Source organism: Siniperca chuatsi, linkage group LG17, assembly GCF_020085105.1.
Source record: "Siniperca chuatsi isolate FFG_IHB_CAS linkage group LG17, ASM2008510v1, whole genome shotgun sequence".
In the NCBI taxonomy this organism is placed as follows: Eukaryota; Metazoa; Chordata; class Actinopteri; order Centrarchiformes; family Sinipercidae; genus Siniperca; species Siniperca chuatsi.
In genome coordinates, this window is record NC_058058.1 from 25,733,320 (window position 1) to 25,754,466 (window position 21,147).

General features: G+C 40.3%; 1 protein-coding gene across 3 annotated transcripts in view; it reads right to left on the reverse strand.

Moving 5' to 3' along the window:
* phf14 (PHD finger protein 14) overlaps positions 1 to 21,147 on the reverse strand; it is a 112,860-nt gene that overhangs the window by 37,202 nt on the left and 54,511 nt on the right. The window contains exons 15-17 of one of the 3 annotated variants that reach the window (XM_044171056.1): positions 14,611 to 14,673; positions 12,925 to 13,046; positions 8,831 to 11,046 (exon numbers count right to left, since the gene is read on the reverse strand). In XM_044171056.1, the coding sequence (XP_044026991.1) occupies positions 11,040 to 11,046; positions 12,925 to 13,046; positions 14,611 to 14,673 (192 nt within the window). In that variant the 3' untranslated portion in view covers positions 8,831 to 11,039. Of the gene's footprint in view, positions 1 to 8,830; positions 12,656 to 12,924; positions 13,047 to 14,610; positions 14,674 to 21,147 lie in introns of those variants that run through there. The other 2 variants (XM_044171055.1, XM_044171054.1) reach the window with 2 other exon arrangements.

Sequence of the window (21,147 nt, forward strand, 5' to 3'; positions counted from 1 at the left end):
TCACCAAAGTCAGTAGGATACTTTGTCTGCAACCATGAATGTCTCTAAGCCTTTAGCTCTCTTTTTGGTCTCTACTCCTGTGGGAAATATCTTGCTCTTTAGCTGCTAAATGCTCCACTATGTTCAACAGCTAGACGCTAACAGTGTCTGTCTGGTGCTGAGCAGGTAGTGTACAGTGGTTTTTAAAGCTGTTTTACTGAAAACTGCTGCCTCACTATAAAGCTCCACAAAGCTGAGGAGAGCTGCAGATTCGGGTGATAATTGTCAGTAGGTTCATCACTTTGAGCGATTCCTTTCGCATTGTCACATTGTTTTCACATTGTCATTTGATACATTGTTATAAAAATATATATTTTAGCCACTTTAAGTCTTAAAGAGAATTACTGAGAATTATTAAACTGTGATGGTTACTGCTTGCGTGTCCCATTTTAGCTCAATCCAGTACCCCCCTTGAGGCCAAGACGACCACAATGTCAATCATCAAAACACCCATTTAGAAACTTATGGATGACATCACAGACACATCGTCCATGTTTTCCTACAGTCTGTGATTTAAGCCAGCGTTAGGCTGGTTAACTAGCCAGGTAGAAAAGAAACAGATGCTTCTGACTGGTGTTTGATCCATAAAAGTCACATTTTAGCAGCACTGGGCCCTTGGAGGACGGTGATTTTGGACCTTCACTGGCCGATCTACGTAATATAGCCAGTGTTGTTCTCAGTCTCTTCACTGTCTGAGCCCCCTGCTACCTCCAGCCTATCTGCTCCCAACAGTGCCCTTACACACTCAGCCACAGCAAGGTCCTTGATGTTATCAAAGCAATTTGGCCCTGCTTTAATCATTGGGAAAATTGAGCAGCACCCCTCCCCCTCCCTTGTACTTTGGAAGCAGACAAAATCCAATCACTCATAAGAGAGGTTATTGATTGATGTAATCTTATTGGAGGTGAGGTGGTGGAGGGGACATAATTGATTGCTTTTGTCTGCTACACGTGTTGCTCTCGGTTGGCGATTTGTGTCTACTTTCATCTGGTATTTAATCTCTGTGTGAAGCTCTTAGATCCCGTCCTCCCCTCCGGCATCACCCCGGGACCCATCCTCGCCAAGCGGGGCTGATGGCCCACAAATCTAGCCTGGCTTCATTTTATCTCATCCACCTCTTTAAAACCACTGTCACATTTCTGTCCAGGTCTCAGAAAGAGGAAGCGCCATCACTTGAGGAACCGCCAAGACCTTCCATTCGTCCACATAGCCTGCAGAAATATTTTCAGTGGCACATCCCTACAACTAAATTAAATCGCACTGAGGACTTAGATGACACAATATTAGATTGAGTCAGTTGGATACAATTTAAAATTATGTGTGAGCTCTTTAGACTTGGAAATGTAGTGTGATAATTCAAGCTAAGCGAACCATGTCAAAGTACAGGAAAGCAACAAATCTTACTGATTTCCTGATGTACTTGATTACTTTTATTAGTGGATCTCAAATAGAGTAGTTAGAACTCCCAGCAAAATGTTTTCTGCTTGGGGTTTTTATGTTGTAGTGTCCGACAGAATAACCTTATCTATTAAAAGCGGTCTGTATTTAGTTCATATTTAGACCAAGATATGATGTCACATAACATAATTTTACACATTAAGTCTGTTTGTAAGCTAATTTCTAAATTGTATCTATGTTAATTTATTTCTTTAGTGTGGAATTGTCAATGGCAGTTGAAAGCATGCTGTGTTTTGTAAAACCAGCACAAAAACAATTAAAGCAAGCCTATGCAGCCCTGACCCACCCTTGTCACAGTGGGCACATGTGACAGTTCTGAGTCACATAATGAGACAATGGTAAATGCTAAAACACAGGGAAATAGTAGCACAAGTTGCAAAGAGAAAAACGTTAGCAATTCTGTAATGAAGAAGAAGAAGATAATATCTGTTATACAGCATTATCGATATAAATAGTATGCTTCAACAGAAGTCCTTGCGTTTCTAACAAGTTCTCCCCACTCAGCGACACACCCGCTGAGAAACCAACTCTGATTATTGGCAGCTCCATTTTGAGAAACGTGAAGTTAGCGACACCAGCGACCATAGTCAAATGTATTCCTGGGGCCAGAGCGGGCGACGTTGAATCCTATTTAAAACTGATGGCTAAGGATAAACGTAAATACAATAAGATTGTTATTCACGTCGGCGGTAACGACTCCCGATTATGCCAATTGGAGGTCACTAAAGTTAATGTTGAGTCTGTGTGTACATATGCAAAGACAATGTCGGACTCCGTAGTTTTCGCTGGGCCCCTGCCAAACCTGACCAGTGATGACATGTTTAGCTGCATGTCTTCATTCCACCGCTGGCTGTCGAGGTGGTGTCCAGCAAATGATGTAGACTTTGTAGATAATTGGTGGACTTTTTGGGGAAGATCTGGTCTGATTAGGACAGACACCATTGATCCAACTGTGGATGGAGCAGCTCTCATATCTAGAAATCTGGCCGGGTTTATTAGTGGACTTAAACCATGACAACTCAGAGTTGAGACCAGGAGGCAGAGTTGCAGTCCTAGACGCTTCTCTATGCTTCCAGAGTAGTTACCCACCCAAAACTCCTTAGTGACGGTATCTGCCCCCCCGACCACTTAAATTAATAAAACCAAAAATTAACAGAAGAGGAGTTATACATAAAAACCTAAACAGAAATGCTGAAATAGCACAACAAAATAGAAGAATTAAATGTGGACTCTTAAAACATCAGATCTCTGTCATCTAAAGCTGTACTAGTGAACGATTTAATATCAGAGTATCATATTGACTTATTTTGTCTTACTGAAACCTGGCTGGGTCATGAAGAATACGTTAGCCTAAATGAATCTACTCCGCCCAGTCATATTAATGCTCACATTCCTCAGGGCAGTGGCCGAGGAGGTGGAGTTGCAGCCATCTTCGACTCAAGCCTATTAATCAGCCCTAAACCTAAACTAAATTATAACTCATTCGAAAGCCTTGTTCTTAGTCTTTCACACCCGACCTGGAAAACACGACAGCCAATTCTACAGTGGTGTGAAAAAGTGTTGGGACACACACCTTCCGAAAAGTTAAATTTTTGTCTCGTCAGTCCACAGAGCATTTTCCCAAATGTCTTGGGGATCATCAAGACTTTTGGGAAAATACTCTGTGGACAAAAATTGAACTTTTTGGAAGGTGTGTGTCCCATTACATCTGGTGTAAAAGTAACACTGCATTTCAGAAAAAGAACATCATACCAACAGTAAAATATGGTGGTGGTAGTGTGATGGTCTGGGGCTGTTTTGCTGCTTCAGGACCTGGAAGACTTGCTGTGATAAATGGAACCATGAACTGCTGTGTACCAAAAACTCCTGAAGGAGAATGTCCGGCCATCTGTTCGTGACCTCAAGCTGAAGCGAACTTGGGTTCTGCAGCAGGACAATGATCCAAAACACACCAACAAGTCCACCTCTGAATGGCTGAAGAAGAACAAAATGAAGACTTTGGAGTGGCCTAGTCAAAGTCCTGACCTGAATCCTGCTGAGATGCTGTGGCATGACCTTAAAAAGGCAGTTCATGCTCGAAAACCCTCCAATGTGGCTGAATTACAACAATTCTGCAAAGATGAGTGGGCCAAAATTCCTCCACAGCGCTGCAAGTTATCGCAAACGCTTGATTGCAGTTGTTGCTGTTAAGGGTGGCCCAACCAGTTACCTGTACCACCGGAACACTGCACAGCAAAGACTGACATCAGAAACACAGCTCTTCCCAGCCTGGCTCATTAAAACCGACCCAATCGCCAGCTAACAAAGGAGCACACCAACCTCTCTCCCTTCATGGACTGGTAACTGGGCATACCTAGCGAGCATAGCGTTTACCGTGTACATGGCTAAGCACAGAACTTTTTTAACTTTTGTCAATGTACATGAACTAATTTGGTTTATTCACTGAGCTTAATTGTTGTGACCTCTTCTCATAGTTAGGTCATTGGGTAGTTGGCTCCGCCACACTGCTAAGTTGATGTTGGTCTTGCATGAAAAATAACCATCCTCTTTTCTAACCTAGCACCATTATCCTACACGAATCACATACGTATACTTTCGAACTGCTCTTAAACATAGCCACACACGCGGAGAGGAAACTCAAAGCTACTCTTTTGTTTCACATGTGTTCATGCCTGTGCACATGGAACAAAGAAAGGCAGAACAAAGAAACACAGACACACATTCTTTCTGGCGCACACCCGACATGCGTACACTCGAGCACGCACACTCGCGCACACACTCTCTCTCGCACACACCTGTTCATGCACACTCCCTTTTGTTGTTTAGTTAAGGTAAAATTTAGTTACAATACATATTGTGTGTTTTACTCTTATTATCTTTTAAATAAATGCTTCTGATTATACACACTGGTCTATTTAAAGTGGTCATATTATGCTTTATTGCTTTTCCCTTTCCTTTATTGTGTTATATATCTTTGTTGTGCATGTAACAGGTTTGCAAAGTGAAAAAGCCCAAAGTCCACCCCAAAGGGAGTTACCCTCTCCCACAGAAAACTCTGCTCCTATACTGCCTGAAAACAGCTCAACAGTAGTCCAGCCTTTACTTCCGTAACGTATCTACATCACTATGTAACATGCGCCATTAAGCACGAATTGAGCAGTTTCCACAAATACACCTAAATATGAAATTAAAATAAAGTTAGATAGCCTCCAGGCAGTCAATGGGCATAAAGTTGTTACTATGATGTAGAGACAGTGCGCAGTTAAAACGTTACCTATGAAAGTTAAATTTGTTACAAATTAATAACTTACCACTCTGAAACGTCTTGCTACAGTCTAGGTTGTGAAGCTGGTTCGGGTTGTTGGAAGATGTACGGCTGAACCGAAGCCATAGTTACCGGCTGAAGTGGCTTTGTTTTGGATCACGCTACCTTGCTCGTCAGGACCCGCCCTACTCTGCTTCTGATTGGCTAGTAGTCCTTACCTAGGTACTGCGCATGTGCAACTCCAACAATGATCGAATAGAAGCCTCACTCTCTAGCTAAAACAGAGCGTTCAAGACACAGGGTGAAAAGAGGTGCTGCAGTAATGTGCAGTATGAGCAAAAATATTGTGTCTTTTGAAAATTAAACCATGTCAACCTATTCTGGTACAACATCAAAAAACTATGAACCTGAAAATGAGCATAATATGACCACTTTAATGTTGCCCAAGAGTGAATGCTGCCAACCTCTACTATTTGGAACTCTTCAACCTTTACTAGGTATTTATATGGAAATTTTGGTTGTAGTTATTAATTTAATTATTATTGAGAGTTCCAAATTGATAGTTTAGTATATTTGATGAGACTAACTGAGACTAAATTAATTAATTGGCTCTCAATTTTCCATTTTCAAAGGGTGGCTCCCTGAGGTGAATTTAATGTGAGTTAAATTCTGTTACTCAAATAAATACTGATTCCTCCTGAGAGCCGGAAGTGAATGTAAATCCGCTACTTCCTCTTAATGCAATTACTGCAATATTTTAATGCCTTTTAAGCTGTTGCACCTACACAATTATGTGATAATGGTAAATGCTAAAACAACAACAAGTCAGAAAACTGATTCTGTACTGTATGTTATACAACAATATGGACATAAAGTTTGTTAACTTTAGCAACCATAAGCTACTGGTCCTACCAGACTAAGTAGAGGTGTAGCAACAAAACCCCTGAGTGCACTGAATCTAGCATGGGTGTGATTTGTGTTTTTGAATTCAGCTTTTTACTTGTTTTTAAAAGTGACGTAGTCTTGCTTTAAGTGTTAATATATTAGTTAAATGTGTGTAAGTGTTTACTTGTTTAAGGCATAATCATTTTGCATGTTCTGATTAGCTTCCCTGTGGCTAAACCCTTTGAGGAGTAGATATTTAGAAAGGCATTGGCTTCCACGTTCTCTTTGCCTTATCTAAACAAAATCACATTACAAAAACAATGGCAAAAATCAAAAACAGAAATTAAGCATTGAGCTAAATAACCTTAATGATGAGACAGAACCTGTAAGGTTATTGATGCCCGTTGCTTCCAAACTGCTTTGAACCTACAGTCATGGGTCCATGTATTGACAGTGGGTTTGTGGCCTCAATATCTTCTTTTCTCTCCATCAGCCCTGGTGTCTGAGCCCAAGTGGCTGAAACAAGGCAGTGAATTTATCACAAGATGGCAATGCAATTACCTTGAGAGTGGCCACGTGACAGAAATCAATATGACACAAAGCACTCAGCCATTGACTCTCATCCATGACAAAGTGCGCCGGTGTCTTTCCATAGAACGGAGTGGATTATTGGACTTTGTGAGGCTCCTACTTTTTTGATTTACTTTTGGGTCACTGCAACATTATAACAGAGCCATTGTTTTACAAGAGGGGGGTGTAATGAATGGACTGCTGAAGTCGCACCTATGGAGAAAACCAAGTCAGAGCGGCTGCCTTTATTAGCTCATCTGGACACAACTCATTCACAGCTGGGATGGAAGGGAAGGGGAGTGATCTCTACAGCTCTCACCTGGTGCTTTGTAAAGGTCTGAAGTTTCTCATATTTTCCAGCAGGGGGCCCCAGTGGACTGGGTACAACCCTGGAGAAGAGTCAATTTCAGCAGCAGGTCTCTGCCCTCACCTCTGCGGGACAAACTGGAGCGTTGTAGTATCTGACGCGACCAGAAACTCAGTGAACTCTACCGGTACCTCACTACGGAAATTCCACTAGAGATACAAACAGCTTGTAGCAGACTGCAACTCCATTAAAACAAGTCTATGATGACGTAATCAATTAAGATATAAGGCACCCATAGGGCTTTGTGGTTCATGTTCAGTGTGTAATGATTAAATGGGTTAGGAGGTAACACAGTGCAGCTAAAAGATGATAAAACAGAAACCAGTTAAGGAGGATGGGAGGGAAGAGCGTGCACCTCAGGAACCATTTGAGCGCACACCCACACTGTGGTGGAATCAGTGGGATAAAGAGATGGGGAAGAAGTTGAGGAGTAATAGATTTTAGCTGCTTGGCCACACTTCCCACACAGCCCCAGTCCCAGCTCTGTGTTTTCTGTTTTAATAGGGGGGGAAAAGGGTGAAGTCAGCAAAAACAAAATGCCGCCATTAAATCATCTCCCCGGATCCTGTGTCAGAGCAGTAATGGGAAACGCACTCATCATCGGAAAGGTTACTGCTTTCCAGAACCTCCCTGCTAGCTTTTCTCTCTCTTTATCCCTCTGCCCCTCCCCTTCCTGCACCTCCTGGCCTTAGTCTCATCCTCTAACCAGAAACCAGCTGTAGGCAAGCTGATCTCTGGTTTGCCGACTGCTGTTTGGTCCCCAAGGACCCCGGGGTTGAGGATGAGGGATTGGGGCAGCTATAGTTCGCCACGGTGAGTTGGTTCCATCTCAACGAGATGCCACCATGTTGCAAATAAAACTGTCTCTCTTTCTGTCTTGTCCCACAATTGTTAAAGTTTAAGTTCAAGTTTTCTCAGTTGTCATGAACTGAATAAGTGAACAATTTATTACAACTGAGCAAACAACTTAATCCTCTGATGGCCACAAACAATGGCTGAAAGCTCCAGAAAAAGTCCAGGAAGTGGACCTTGCGCCAAGATTTTTTTTTATCAAAATGGTATTTCCACGGTCAATAATGAACCTTAAAGCTCAACTACTGCCATGAAATTCAATGTGAATGATTCATAATATGTTTCCAGTGACCCCCGCCTTACCTTTACTCTTATGCCATCATCAAGCCCCATCAAGATTAGAGCCAGACCAAGAAAAATGTGCTAATAATAGATGTATTGGCACATATGGCGGCAATAAGTAACCAAACATTGCTGTACAGAAAAGATATGTTTGTCTTTAGAAACATTATATCGTTTGTCCACCAGTGAACACCGAACATTTTTACACTGTAAAATATCCCACTCAGTACATTACAGTATTTTGGTTCTTTAAAAAACTAATTTAAATTAAAAAATGTGTTTAGGTAAAAAACTAATTTCTGCAGATATATCGTCATATCTTTTAACTCAAATATAAATTTCAGTATTGGCCTCAAAACTGCAGTATCAGTTGGGCTTTAATCAACATCAACAAGTGCCCGGCTTAAATTCAACTTACTGAGCACTGTCATGCTCTCCAGAGGAAGAACCATTTACATTACATCCATTTTTGGACACCGCACAACACTTTTGTCTAGCACCAAACAGGCCAAGATGTCAACCGTTATTATCATTAACTAAGTGACAAACTGCCATGAAATGTGCTGAGCATATTCATGCTCCTGAGGTGATGAACTCTTTTGTGCTCTCTTTAATGGTCAGTGTTTTACTTTTATTCTTTTATTAAAATCATTATTTTGCTTAAACTCTGATATGATGTACATGAAACAGTTTAATGATTATTATACAACTGATCAATGCTTCATTGGTTGTCTATAAGTTGTCAGCTTTAGGGTCCCATGCTCTAAATGGTTTTGAAGAGGTCTTGGAATTTTCTGTACGCTTAGCGATGAAAATGGCCAAACGTTCAGTTTGATCAGTATGTTAGCAATCAGCAGCTACAATACTGCGTAATAACAGTTCTCACTGCGTCAAACCTCGTCAGTGATTGTAGGAGAGTAGTAGAATCCAGCAGATCAGTTCTAGACTGTACTGTATGTGGGCAGAGAAACCCAACCCCCCCAAACAAGAAGGCCACTTCCCAGGTGATAAATCACAGATGACAGAGGGCATTACACGCACAAACGGACTGCCGCTGCCGTACCTTCAGAACAATTCATTAGCTGGCTGACACTCATTTATCACTGCGGCAATAAGGTGAAAAAGTCAAGAGTTTATTAAAGCTCCGCTTAATTTTCAAGAGCTATAGGCCAGAGGCTGAGACACATACACAACAGCAGCAACATTCACATTCTTACTTCATACAGTATCACAATAATACAGTACACAATTAATCAGAAATATGCCCTTCAAAGCACGTCGTAAACAAATGTTTGGCAATTAAAAGAAAATATGGTTGTCACTTAAGACTACATCACAAATCAAAGTTCAACACAAGCTTATGATATATAATCAAGTATGTAGGCACAAAAAGAAAAGACATGTATGATGGGCCTCTTCATAAATACTGTACACATTGTCACACTACAGAGCTACCTGGCATTCAAATTCTACAAGACCACATCACTTATTTTCAGTTTTAAATTACTGTACAGATCTGAGTAAATAGATATAGCCATGCATTGTAGAACTGACAAGCAGTCTTTGAGACTGACTGAGTATGACTGATGGGAAAGGACTGGTCGGGAGTCAGCAAGTCATTCTGCACCGAGATCTCATCTCAATGAGACAAACCCAGTGTGGTGTTGTTTTTGGACACACTCCAGAGAGACAAAAAGCAGTAAACTGCAAGGGTTTGACTGTTCCCTAAAGCATGCATATAGGGCCCTGGATAGGCAACAGAGTGACATATGAGGGCAGAATGTGACACTTGTCATGAGCCCTGACAGAGCAGCAAGCAGCTGCTGTTTTGACAGGACTGACTATGGGCCTCCAGGGACATGGAGACAAAGCTGGGCTTCTTTCTGAGAAAGTGTCAGTGTAACTGTCACTTCAAGATATGGAAGACTTCTAAATGACTAAAGACATTAAAGACATTTAGACAAATAATTAAGGGCTATTACTGCTAACTACCCTAGTTTGTTTCTACTACAGATGCTTTAGAGTAGCATTACTTCACTGCTACACTTGATACACCAGAAACAGTTGGCTTTTCTATACACGACACTGACTTTTCTCAATAATTCTGGTCCTCCATTTACTTAGAAAACAAAACAACACTCAAGTCTGGGAAAGCCTAGGTTCAAGTGCATTTGCAATTAACCAAATTCACACTGAAATACTCAGGGTCACTGGGTGGCAGATGACTTCAATCAATAATACTGATTAGTACTGATGAGAAGTCGTATGGGGAGGTCAAAAGTGCAGAGCACCAGCCTAATAGCAATGAAAAAAAAGTTCTTGATCTAAAAGAATTCACATACATCCTGGATGCAGGCGAGCACATAGAGGCATAGAGAGGAATTGTTTGGGATAGCATCCTAAGTCAGGAGATGCAAAAATTCTGCCTGTTATAGCACTTTGTCTTTTCTGTGCTTCCACACTGTGAGCAACATGATCAACAAGCCAAGAGTCTTCCACTCGTTGCCTACAGAGGGAAGCTCAGTTGCCACGACGAACTTATTCTACCAGATTTGAACACCATCTTAACGATCCCACAAACGGGCACTTGAGCTATTGTGAAAACGGTGCATCTTCAGTGGTCTTCATGCTTCATTAGTGGGTATACACTAACCATCCAAAAACTTAAGAATTCCACCTTTCTTCCTGTCTTATCAAATCAAACTGATTTCCACTGTGATTTCTGCTGAGAGATCCCTCATTGTCTAACATCCTGTTTCTAAAGGAAATACATCACAAGAAAGTAATGACACAATATCATCCGATACCAGGACTCAATGCCATATAAATTAAATTCAGAACAGTTGCATCCATCAGTTGGCTCGATGGTAAGCTCTATAGTCATTCTCTACTTGTTTTTGTTTAATGTTACCAAAATGGATAATACATCAATTGTAAAAATACATAACTTTTTCTAATTTCAATTGCCTGCATCAAAACTTTGTAGATGCAGACAATTGCATAGATGCAACTGGAGCCGCAATTGGTCACAAAAAGAATCCACCAAGTTACCAAGAGTCCAACATTAACATCAAAAATATTGTCTTCAATACTTCAGCATTTAAACTCAATGTTTTAGATTCAGACAATTCTGCTCAATTTTCATTGGACAGATGTTGGTCCAGTTTGGATCAGGGGTGGTTGTGGGGCGGCGTGACAGTCTTGTTCTCCAGCCTGACTCGAGCACCATTCTTCAAACGCCTCAATTTGCCTCTCTCTGTCTCTAAGCCAAAGGTCATCTGTCCCGAGTTTTTATGGGAGGTGAGGTGGCTGCCCCGGCTCTCACAACCTGTGCAATGCAAAGATAGAAAGAGTCAGGGCAGCACACCTCACACCCCGACTAGCAACCCTTACAACTTAAACACTGCCTCAAGAGCATGACAAATGAAACACAAAAACTTCAAGTATTGAGCTTTTTCTTTTATCTATTTACTGCTCTTGCCATGGACATAGTATAATTTTCAAAAAGCAGTACAAGATTTTACTGCAGAGATGTCTACACATACTGTTCTGTACAGCAGTGCAAAATAAAATATGTTAAAAGGGTACATTCTTGAATAAATGCCAGTATTCAAAAATGGCCGAGTTTCAAATAATAAGCCTGCACGGACAAATAAAGGCGAGTTGCTAACAAAGAGCGGGTAAAAATATTGGGGGTATGGTGGGTGGTGAAATTACCTACCTTACATCTTAAATTCAGCATACTGTACATTTTGACAGCACTAGTTTCATCAGTACAACAACAGAGTCAGGTCATACTCACCACTCTGCTGCTCTTTTTTATAAGAATACGTTCACAAAATAATTCCAAGTGATTCTACTTTGCTGTTGTTTTTTTTTTTTAATCACGGCAAAGTCAATGGATCACAACACTTTCTGCATGTGTATTACATTAAAAGCCTACCAAGAAAAGGAGGGATTTAGGGCTGAAATGATCATTTTCATCATTGATTATTTTCCTGATTAATTAATTGTTTGGCTTATAATATGTCAGAAAACAGTGAAAATCTTCCTAGAGCCCAAAATAAGGCCTTCACAAAACGTTTTGGCATTTTTGCTTGAAAAATGACTTAAATTATTACACAATTATTAAAATAGTTTACAAAATAGTACTTTATTTTTTCGTGATTGACTAATTGTTTAAGCGCTAGAGGGATTATGTTCTTTAAATTGCAGGAATGTGAATCTGTGTAGGAAGCACTGAGTTTCATTGACAATAGTTTCCCAGCGATCGAAAAAACAGCAAAGAAGAAGCGATTGAAATGAAGTAGTGAGTGACTAGAGTAGTATTTATAGTATAGAATAGTATTTCTTTTAAAAATAAAAACTAGTAGCTGAGTGATGAGTGTGGCATGACTGTTGTTGCAGTAATGGAATTTGTGCTGTAGAATGTACATTACTTTGAATTTGAACAGGTAAAGATGGAGGAAGTGTGGAATTATCAACAGCAAATTAAAGCAGGAGCAGATCAGAAATGAGAGAGAAGTCCTATTAAAATAATAAAACATTCTTAAAAACAAGGGACAAAATTTAATAAATGCCTTTAATACAAGCCTGTTTCAAATAAAGGTTTCCTGCCACTATTTGAGAATTTATGTTTAAGCAACTAGTAGAATGTAAAAATATGGGGTTAGAGTGTCATGATCAAAATGGCTAGTTATGTTTCAACATAACAATTCAAAAAGTTATACACTCGTTCACGTTACAATGAGCCCATGACACTTTGGGACAGACAATATGAAATTCATGAAGGGAATTCTGGTCTGATGAGAACATTTTTGTGCAAGAGATTCATCACATGACAATGTGCTGACAAGGGGCCTGCTGTGATCTAATTTTTTATTTTCTCACAGAATTCCAATGTCAAAGTAGAATCCTGGTTATTAGATGCCTGACACCTGAAATCCCAAGAAAGGAGCAGAATAAATTGTGCTATTCATTACGCCTTAATGAACTGTGCAAATGTATGTGGCAGGTCAATATAGAGGGCCTATGGAGAAGATACCCTCAGCCCCCTCATTCTGCAGAGCCCAGGCGGCCAGAGCCTAATGAAGACTGAACTTTAATCATCAGGAGGATATGGCTGCCCACCCCCACACACACAGAGCATGTCTAATAACCCCAGCCCCCCGCTCCCTCTCTGAGCCACACACACACGTTCCCTCACCTCACGAGGTTTTCGTTGTCACCTGGTCCTTTGCAGGTTGTACACTCAGTCCTCGTGTCGTCAGCTTTGGGTTTTTTCTGCATTGCAGACTGCCGTTGTCGGCGTTCCCGTGGCAGTGGTTCCTATGGAAACACTGCTGATTAGAATCAAGAGCTGTATGGGCACTTGTTGGTGGCCGGGATGTAAAAAGGAATGAGATTTTAAACTGAGGAGGGATGGGAAGTACACTGGAACAATATTTCCTCAATACAATTCATGAAAGTGACTGTTAGGATTAAACCGATGTGGATTCTTCTATGTGTCCAATTTTGTATGTGATTATATAATCCTTCAAGTTTTTGTTTTTGGGCAAAAAAAAGAGAGAATCCCAATGAGAATTAGCGCAGCCTATGTATTGCCTAGTCTATGTACTGCCTCAGCAGATTCATCTTAGTTTATCCGGGTCAGATCTGTGGAGTCAGAATTTTCAAATCCTTCAAGTAAGTGGCTTTAAAGGAATAGTTCAACATTTTGGTTTTCTTTTGAGAGTGAGATGAGAAGAGTGATATGAATCTCATTTCTGTGTGTTAAGTACAGAGCTGGAGACGTGGTTAGCCTAGCTTAGTATAAAGACTGGAAGCAGAGGGAAACAGCTAGCCTGGCTTTGTCCAAAATTAAATTCTCTGTACAGGCAAGGTGGTACCAAATGGTTATTGCTTGTCAAGAAAAAGTTCTAGCACATAACTTCAACTAAAACCACAAATTGTCTAAGCTAGGCTAACCACCTCCTGGCTCCAACTCTGTAGTTAACGCAAAAACATTTCTTTCACTCTTGGAAAGAAAGCAAATAATTTAATTTCACAGAATGTTGAACTATTTCTTTCCGCTGCACCTAATCAGCAGTGAAATGATTAGTGAATCAGTGAATCTACTGACATAAATAAACCAAGTGTTTTAATTATTTATCAAGTAAATATACCAAACATTTGCTTCGTATGGCTTCATAATGAATGCAAGAAGTTGTTTGTTTTTCTCCATAAATGTAACACTTCAGGTATCTTTGCTGCTGCATGGAAAGAGTGAGCAACGGGAAGAAGTGGTCAAGGAAATGGCCATCAGAAGTTTCCAGAATTCAAAGTGATGTCTGCCCCGACAAGTTACACTACATGATAAATAAATGAATCAAAATTAATAAAGGATTAATGAATTAATCACTTGACTGGTTTTTCTCTTAGAAGTATATTCTTGCCAGCATGGACAAGCCTAGTTCCATCCGTCTGTATTGAAAACCATAATGTGAGGAAGGTTAGCAGCTCTGTAGTGCTGGTTGAGGCAGGTTTCTTTTTGAATGTTATAGTCTAATGAGTACATTTCTCCCACACACTGTAATGATTGCTCTGATTTTATATTTAAAAAACCCTGTAGTAATAAAAACATATTTACTAAGATGTCAGGGGTAGATGAAATTCATTAACGGATATTTTATTTTAATAAAAGGCACAATATTGGTAAATATAAGCAAGATGGTTAGTTGGTCTAAGCTCAAATAAACCTGAATTACTCAAGTAAGTAAAGGGGGTCAAAAAAGTAAATATCAGCGAAGGTAAAGAGCAGAGCTGAATTGGTTCATAAACACTTTGAATATGTCAGTAGCATGTAAGCTAGAACAACAGCAGTAGTTTTCTGTAGCAGAATTAAGTGACAAACCTCGATTGTATCTTCTCTGTCTTCACAGATGGGAACTCTCTTCCTCTTCTGCCCTCTGGTTCTCTGCATAACACAAGCATTTAACTTTTAAGCAGTGGTCAAAAACACAATGCTGAAATGAAATTTTTTATTTTCATTCAACTTTCTTCTGAATAAGTCAACACCTTCTTGAGATCAGAGCAAGGGTGTGATTTCCAGCCTTTATAGGTTGAGTTTCATTCACTTACTGAAATCTCTGTACCTCATCTGTTTATGTAATAAACAGTATTCTCTGACTTTCGAGCTGCTAAAATCCAGATGACAGAAGCTCAGAGTTGATTAAGAATATTGATACTCTCATCTTTTACTCTAGATGGCATTGCCCTGGCCACCACCCTAAGGAACAAACTTCAAGGACGGCCTTTTTTCACCTACGTAACATTGCAAAAGTCAGGGACATCCTGTTTTAAAAAGATGCAGAAAAACTTGTCCATGCATTTGTTACTTCTAGGCTGGATTATTGCAATTCCTTATTAGTCTGCCCCAATAAGTCCCTTAAGAAACCCCAGTTGATCCAGAATGCCGCAGCACATGCACTGACAAGAACTAGGAAAAGAGATCATATTTCTCAAATATTAGCTTCTCTGCACTGGCTCCCTGTAAAATCCAGAATAGAATTTAAAATCCTTCTCCTCACCTACAAAGCCCTTAATGGTCAGGCACCATCGTATCTGCACTAGATCCCAGTTTGGGTTCAGGAGGCAGACACCATCTCCACATTTAAGAGTAGGCTTAAGACTTTCCTCTTTGACAAAGCTTATAGTTAGGGCTGGCTTGGGTGAGTCCTGAAACATCCCTTGTATGCTGCTATAGGCCTAGACTGCCGGGAGACTTCCCATGATGCACCTCTCTGCACTCTCCTCCTCCATCTGTATACATTCTTATCCTATTACTGCATGTTACTAACTCAACATCTTCTCTCTCCCGTAGTTTTGTGCTTTCTCGTGTCTCTCCTCCTGTCTCTTTCAGCAGGTATTTCTGCCTCCAGAGCTGCAGAGTCTGGATCTATGATTGCAGGCCTCCTACTGCCCCCAAGTTCCTGTTCGACAACCTACTACAATTATTATTATTATTATTAGTCTTATTATTACTATTATTGATATCATTATTATTACTATTATTATTTTTATGAATATTATTACGACAACCATTACTATTACTACTAATAGTAATAGAGATAACTGAGATAACTTCTTTTACGATTTGGCGCTACTGCATATAAATAAAATTTAATTGAATCTTGGTTGGCTTCAATAATTACAGTGCACTCACAGCAATAGGCTTCATAAGCAGCAGAGATTGGACTTTTGTTTTTTTTACCCTGGATTTCACCTCTCAGGCAACAAACAGGCTGACCTACCTCTGATTGGTGGAGTTCACTGGGACTGTAGGTAACCTGAGAGAAGATCTGCAGACACAACTCTAGGCTGACAAAAGTACCTTTACATCCTCTGCATGTTTTTAATGTCAAATAAGTACATTAATAATCTATATTTCAATTGACATTTAATATCCTCCTCTTTTCGCTTTTCACTGATTTAGCAGTCATGTATGATTAGTTCATACATTTTTTCTATCTTGAATCTTTATGGCTTACCATTATTACCTTATGTTTGGTGACTATCATTTGTTGTTGATACCGCCATCTTTGTTGTCATTAAGTTCACCTTTAACCCTGTGAACGCCTGGCTGTTTTTGCTCAGTTTTTCCTAAGTTTTGGTAAAAATAAATAAATAAATCACGCTTTTTTGCTCTACAGGTACCCTGTAGAGGTTCTGACCAATAGTAGCACTATGGAGCAATGTTTTTTTTATGAGTGGGTCACTGTTTTTTTTGTTGTTGTGTATCTGTTGTACTTGTTCCTCATTCCGCTTCTCGACCACTCAGATCCTCAAATCTCTGCGTTTTATCCATCCCCTGCTCCAACTGAAAAACAAAAGGTGATCATGCTTTCCCTGTTTTAACCCCTAACCTTCTGGAATCATCTTCCCCAATCTATCAGATTTGCTGAATCTTTGGACTGCTTTAAGCGGCTTCTAAAAACCCATCTTAATAGGCAAGATTTTTTATAGATTTCCATCCCTGTTTTATGTTTTGGTTCATTTTAGTTTGGTTTTGTGCTGTGTCTTATATTGTAATTTATCTTTAACTTTACTTATTTACTCATTTATATTTTTCGTGTGTGTAAAGCACTTTGTAACTGTGTGTTTTAAAAAATGCTATATAAATAAATCTTTACTTACTTACTTATTGCTGCGGATATGCGACGATACTCAGTAGTATTCAGAATTTAAGCATATGGTCAAAGTGCTCGAGCCCCGCTACAATGTGCCTTCACATACACACACACACACACACCTGAGCACTACTGGCTAACCACTTCCACAGCTCGTCATGCTGTGGCACCAAATATGATTGCTAAACATGCCAGAACACCAATCACATTCATTCTATGGAAGCTAAACAATGCTGGATGGATGTTTAGCAACACTACCATCTACTACACAGGTGTGAAGTGTGCTTTCTCCTCGAAGGAGATTGAACAGAGCATGAAAGGAAATAAAAATCTCCCTCTTGTTGCTCGCAAGTGAGCGGCAGAGCTGCTGGGGAGGGTTTAAAAGGGAAAGAAAAATAGACAACATATTTGAACAGATTGTGAAAACAATTCCATCTGTCGCCTTTGGCTCGCTACCACTCGCCAGATGGAGCACTTATCATTAAGAATGCTAACTGCAAGAATGCTGCCAATTGGCTCCTACAGACCTTCACTATTTCTCCTGTGACTGCATCACCAAACAAAATCCCTGACATTATTTAGTTATTTCTGCATTAAAGTAGTGTCTGTATAAGTAATCTATAAGGCCAAGGAGAGCAGGGTGCAGTTTAATAGCTGGTTCAGCTAAAAACACTCAGCCACACAGCACAGCTAATCTCAGGCTCTGCTCAGGTGAGGAAATTAAAACTGCAGGCAGTTTATAAGTCCCAGGCAAAATCAATCTTTTAATTAAGTACATCAGTGCATCTTTAACAAGCATGAATCATTTCACACAGGATTAGAGAAATTAACAGAGCATAGGAAGTAGTAGTATGGATATATTAACGTAATTGTCATAATTTCCAACTGATTAATGGCATATGATCATATGGGAGGTTTTAATGTTAATGTTAAGCACAGTAGTGGTAGCAGGCAGCAGTAAATCATGTCCCATTAGGAGGAGCATGTTATCGCCACATTCAGTTAGCCTCTTGAATCCTGAATTTGAAAATGGCTATATCATTGCATCAAATGAATAGAGTATATAAAATGATTCTATTTATCTAATGATATATACTCCCTTGTACTTTTTTGAGTTATATTTTATTATAAAAATTTAACAACAGTGGAAGTAATTAGCATTTTTTGACAGATTTAAAAAATCCTAAATGGAAAGGTGAAAACACCCCTGTCACCCAATCACCCCAATTTGATGATTATGAGGTAAGATCTGAAGTTATAAGCAGTGTCTTTTTATAAAGTTTCTAAGTGGATGTTTATTAACTATGGACATGCAGTCCATGACCAGAGATACCGCTATCACAAGGAACTATAAGTTGCACTGATTCCAGCAGTATGTGTATGACGTTTGAGTGGCTCTGAGAAGAAAGTTAATCATCAATAAATCTAAAGCACTAAGAAATAATTCTCTATCAAAACTTATATTGCAACCATTCTCGAAACGTGTTCAAGGCCACGGTGGGCCGGAGCCTAGCCCAGCACGCAAAGTTACCCGTGCTTTTTAGCACAACTGATGGCAAAAACATCTAAATATGTTTCAATAATGTTGGAAGTAGCCGCTTAATCTGATCAAAGAAATTTTCACCAATAGTCTCAATTCTGACAGGATTCAGTTATGCCACATGTATCCTCAACGCTAAGACCCCGTCTGCACCCAAGGTCAATGTCAAAAACAAACTTCAGGTGTGTATACACGTCTTCACTGCATATTTTTCAAATCTTAGAGACACCATTACATCATCATTAAGAATTTGTTTTGCTGTCAGATGCTGTGTGTGGTGGTTTATCATAATGGCCAGTTCAAGGCCTGACAACCTTATAATGTGCCTGAGCTGCACATAAACAGGGCCTGTAGATGGTACTAAACTGCACTAACTGCAAGAGGCACAATGTCGTGTGTCTGAGTCTGTGTGTGTGTGTGCATGTGACATGTAGGAGGAGCAGAAGAGTCAGTATTAAAACTGATCTACACAAAACCCTGGTTGCATTTCTTTTACATACCACACACTGAAGAACAAATGTGTGTTAATGCGTTGTCCTTGCATGAAGCTCAGTCTGGATAGAAGAGTGTTTGAGAAGGTCTCTATCTTTAGCAGGGCTGTGTAAAATCAGACTGTGCTATGGAGCATTAATTTTACAGCTGAGACATTACGTACATGCTAAATAAAATTCAGCTCACAGGTTGACTTGAAAGGTTTTCCTCCAGTAGGCACTACCCACTACAGGCCATGAACAACAGCCTCAAGGCTCTCAGCTCCATCACGGTGGCACTGGGCCATGTTAGCCCTTTTGGCCAAATGTAAATGTGTGCATGTGCGCACACACGCTCCTTCCTGTCATATACGAACTCCCCAACACACACACAAACCGGAGCCTCGGAGGCCAGCAGGAGGTTGATTAGCCAGTCCTGATAAATTAAAACATGGCTTTAGAGAAGTGCCAGCGCTTGGGTGCCCTGGTAAAAGCATTAAAAATGCAAAGCAGGGCCCTTTTAGCGTCTGCCATTGCACGCCTTGCATTTGAAGATAAATGCTACACTGAAGTGCCTCGCCCGAGTAGCCGCGGCTGCGAGAAAAATCAGAAAGCTGCTTAATCCCTGAGAGCTCCAGCAGGGTCCTCGACACATGTCTGGGCCCAGGGTTTCCAAACCTGAACAGAAAAACACATTAACCCAGCCTGCCACTGTGCTCCAACACTCCGCTATTTCCCCTCTAAGACAGATAGAGTGCAGAGAGCGGAGAAGTGGCTGAGACACTCCTTTTCTTTGTTCATTTCTCTATTTGTAAAAGAGACTGTAGTCAGGAGCAGCTTTGGAGGAACCGACTCTGTTGTGAGCATTCACAGTCACAAGAGGAAAAGTTCCCTCAAGTCCCAGGCGAGTAGCACTGGGTCACATATTGACCGTGGAAAAACAAAGGGAAGTGAAAGACAACCCCGGCCCCCCTCCTCACCACCCAGCTGTCAGATATCAATCTGGAGTGTTTCTTGAGGGAGCAGTGAGGCTGCCCTGTATCACAGGATCAGAGCATGGTTGGTACAGATAAGTAGGATCAGTGGGGGACGGAGAGAGGGCTCTGTTCCCTTTCACAGCTGACACAAAATGTTACACTACAAGCTGACGCAGTCCACATACGGCCTCTCTTTTATGGCCAAAGGAAAAAGTCAGTGAAACAGACAGAAGATTTATGGCAACACTGACACAAAATTGTCAAAACTGTCTCACTGCATGAATATCATGAAGACATTCTGGGAGATCAGATCAAGGACTGTGGATTTTGTCCCCCATCACTTCCATTAAAAGTACATTATGAAGGGACCTCTTAATGGCCAGTATGAGCAGGAGGAATAATAAACAAGCAAAACCTGTTTCAATGTACACTTGGGCACCTAAATATTGTTTTAAGACCGACTTGAAAAAACCTGAACCTGTCCTGCTTTAACTTCGTAAGAAGTTTGGACTGACATTTAACTGCATTTGTGCAAATCCTCTTTCTCAATCTTCTAGAGATTTTACCTTAATGACTGTCAAGTGCATAAAAATCATTTGATTATTTTTTCACTAAACCACTCTAAGAAACTCCACATAACTGTGTGCAGTGGATGCAGACATCAGTGCTTTAATTCTGTGGAGGCCTGATGCTTCGTTATCTGACTGAGCTGCAGGCTGAGATTCTTGCCTTTTGAGTGTAAGTGGTTTCTGCTTCCTTATATTTCTATTTTTTTTTTTTTTTTTAAATACCTTTAAAAGTATTAGACCGTCCTGCAGAGACAATGCAAACGAAGTTTAAAGTCTTTATTCTCAAGAATTTGTGAGGGTTTTCGGAGTGTGTGACAGCACAGACGGACTGATTTGAAAACTTCCCTCCAGGAAGCCTATTTGTTTGAATTATTTCCCACCAAGCTCTTTCCTTCCCGCTCTTCCTTGACTCTAATGAAATGAAGTGATACAACACAAGATAACAATTTTCTCGTTCAGGTTGAAATCATTTTTTTCCCCCACCAAGAACAAATGGACATCTGTCTTGCTTTGACTTCTATATTCAGTCGCACTGCCTTCTGTAACAGAATTTCATTTGTGCTCGCAGGAACACACTATCACCTTGTGCAACTTTCTGATAGCCTTAAGGAGAGCATGAGACTAATGAGAACTCAAGTTAATTATTTGTAATCAATACAAATCAATCAATTAGCCAACACAGACATCAGTTACACTCTAATTAGAG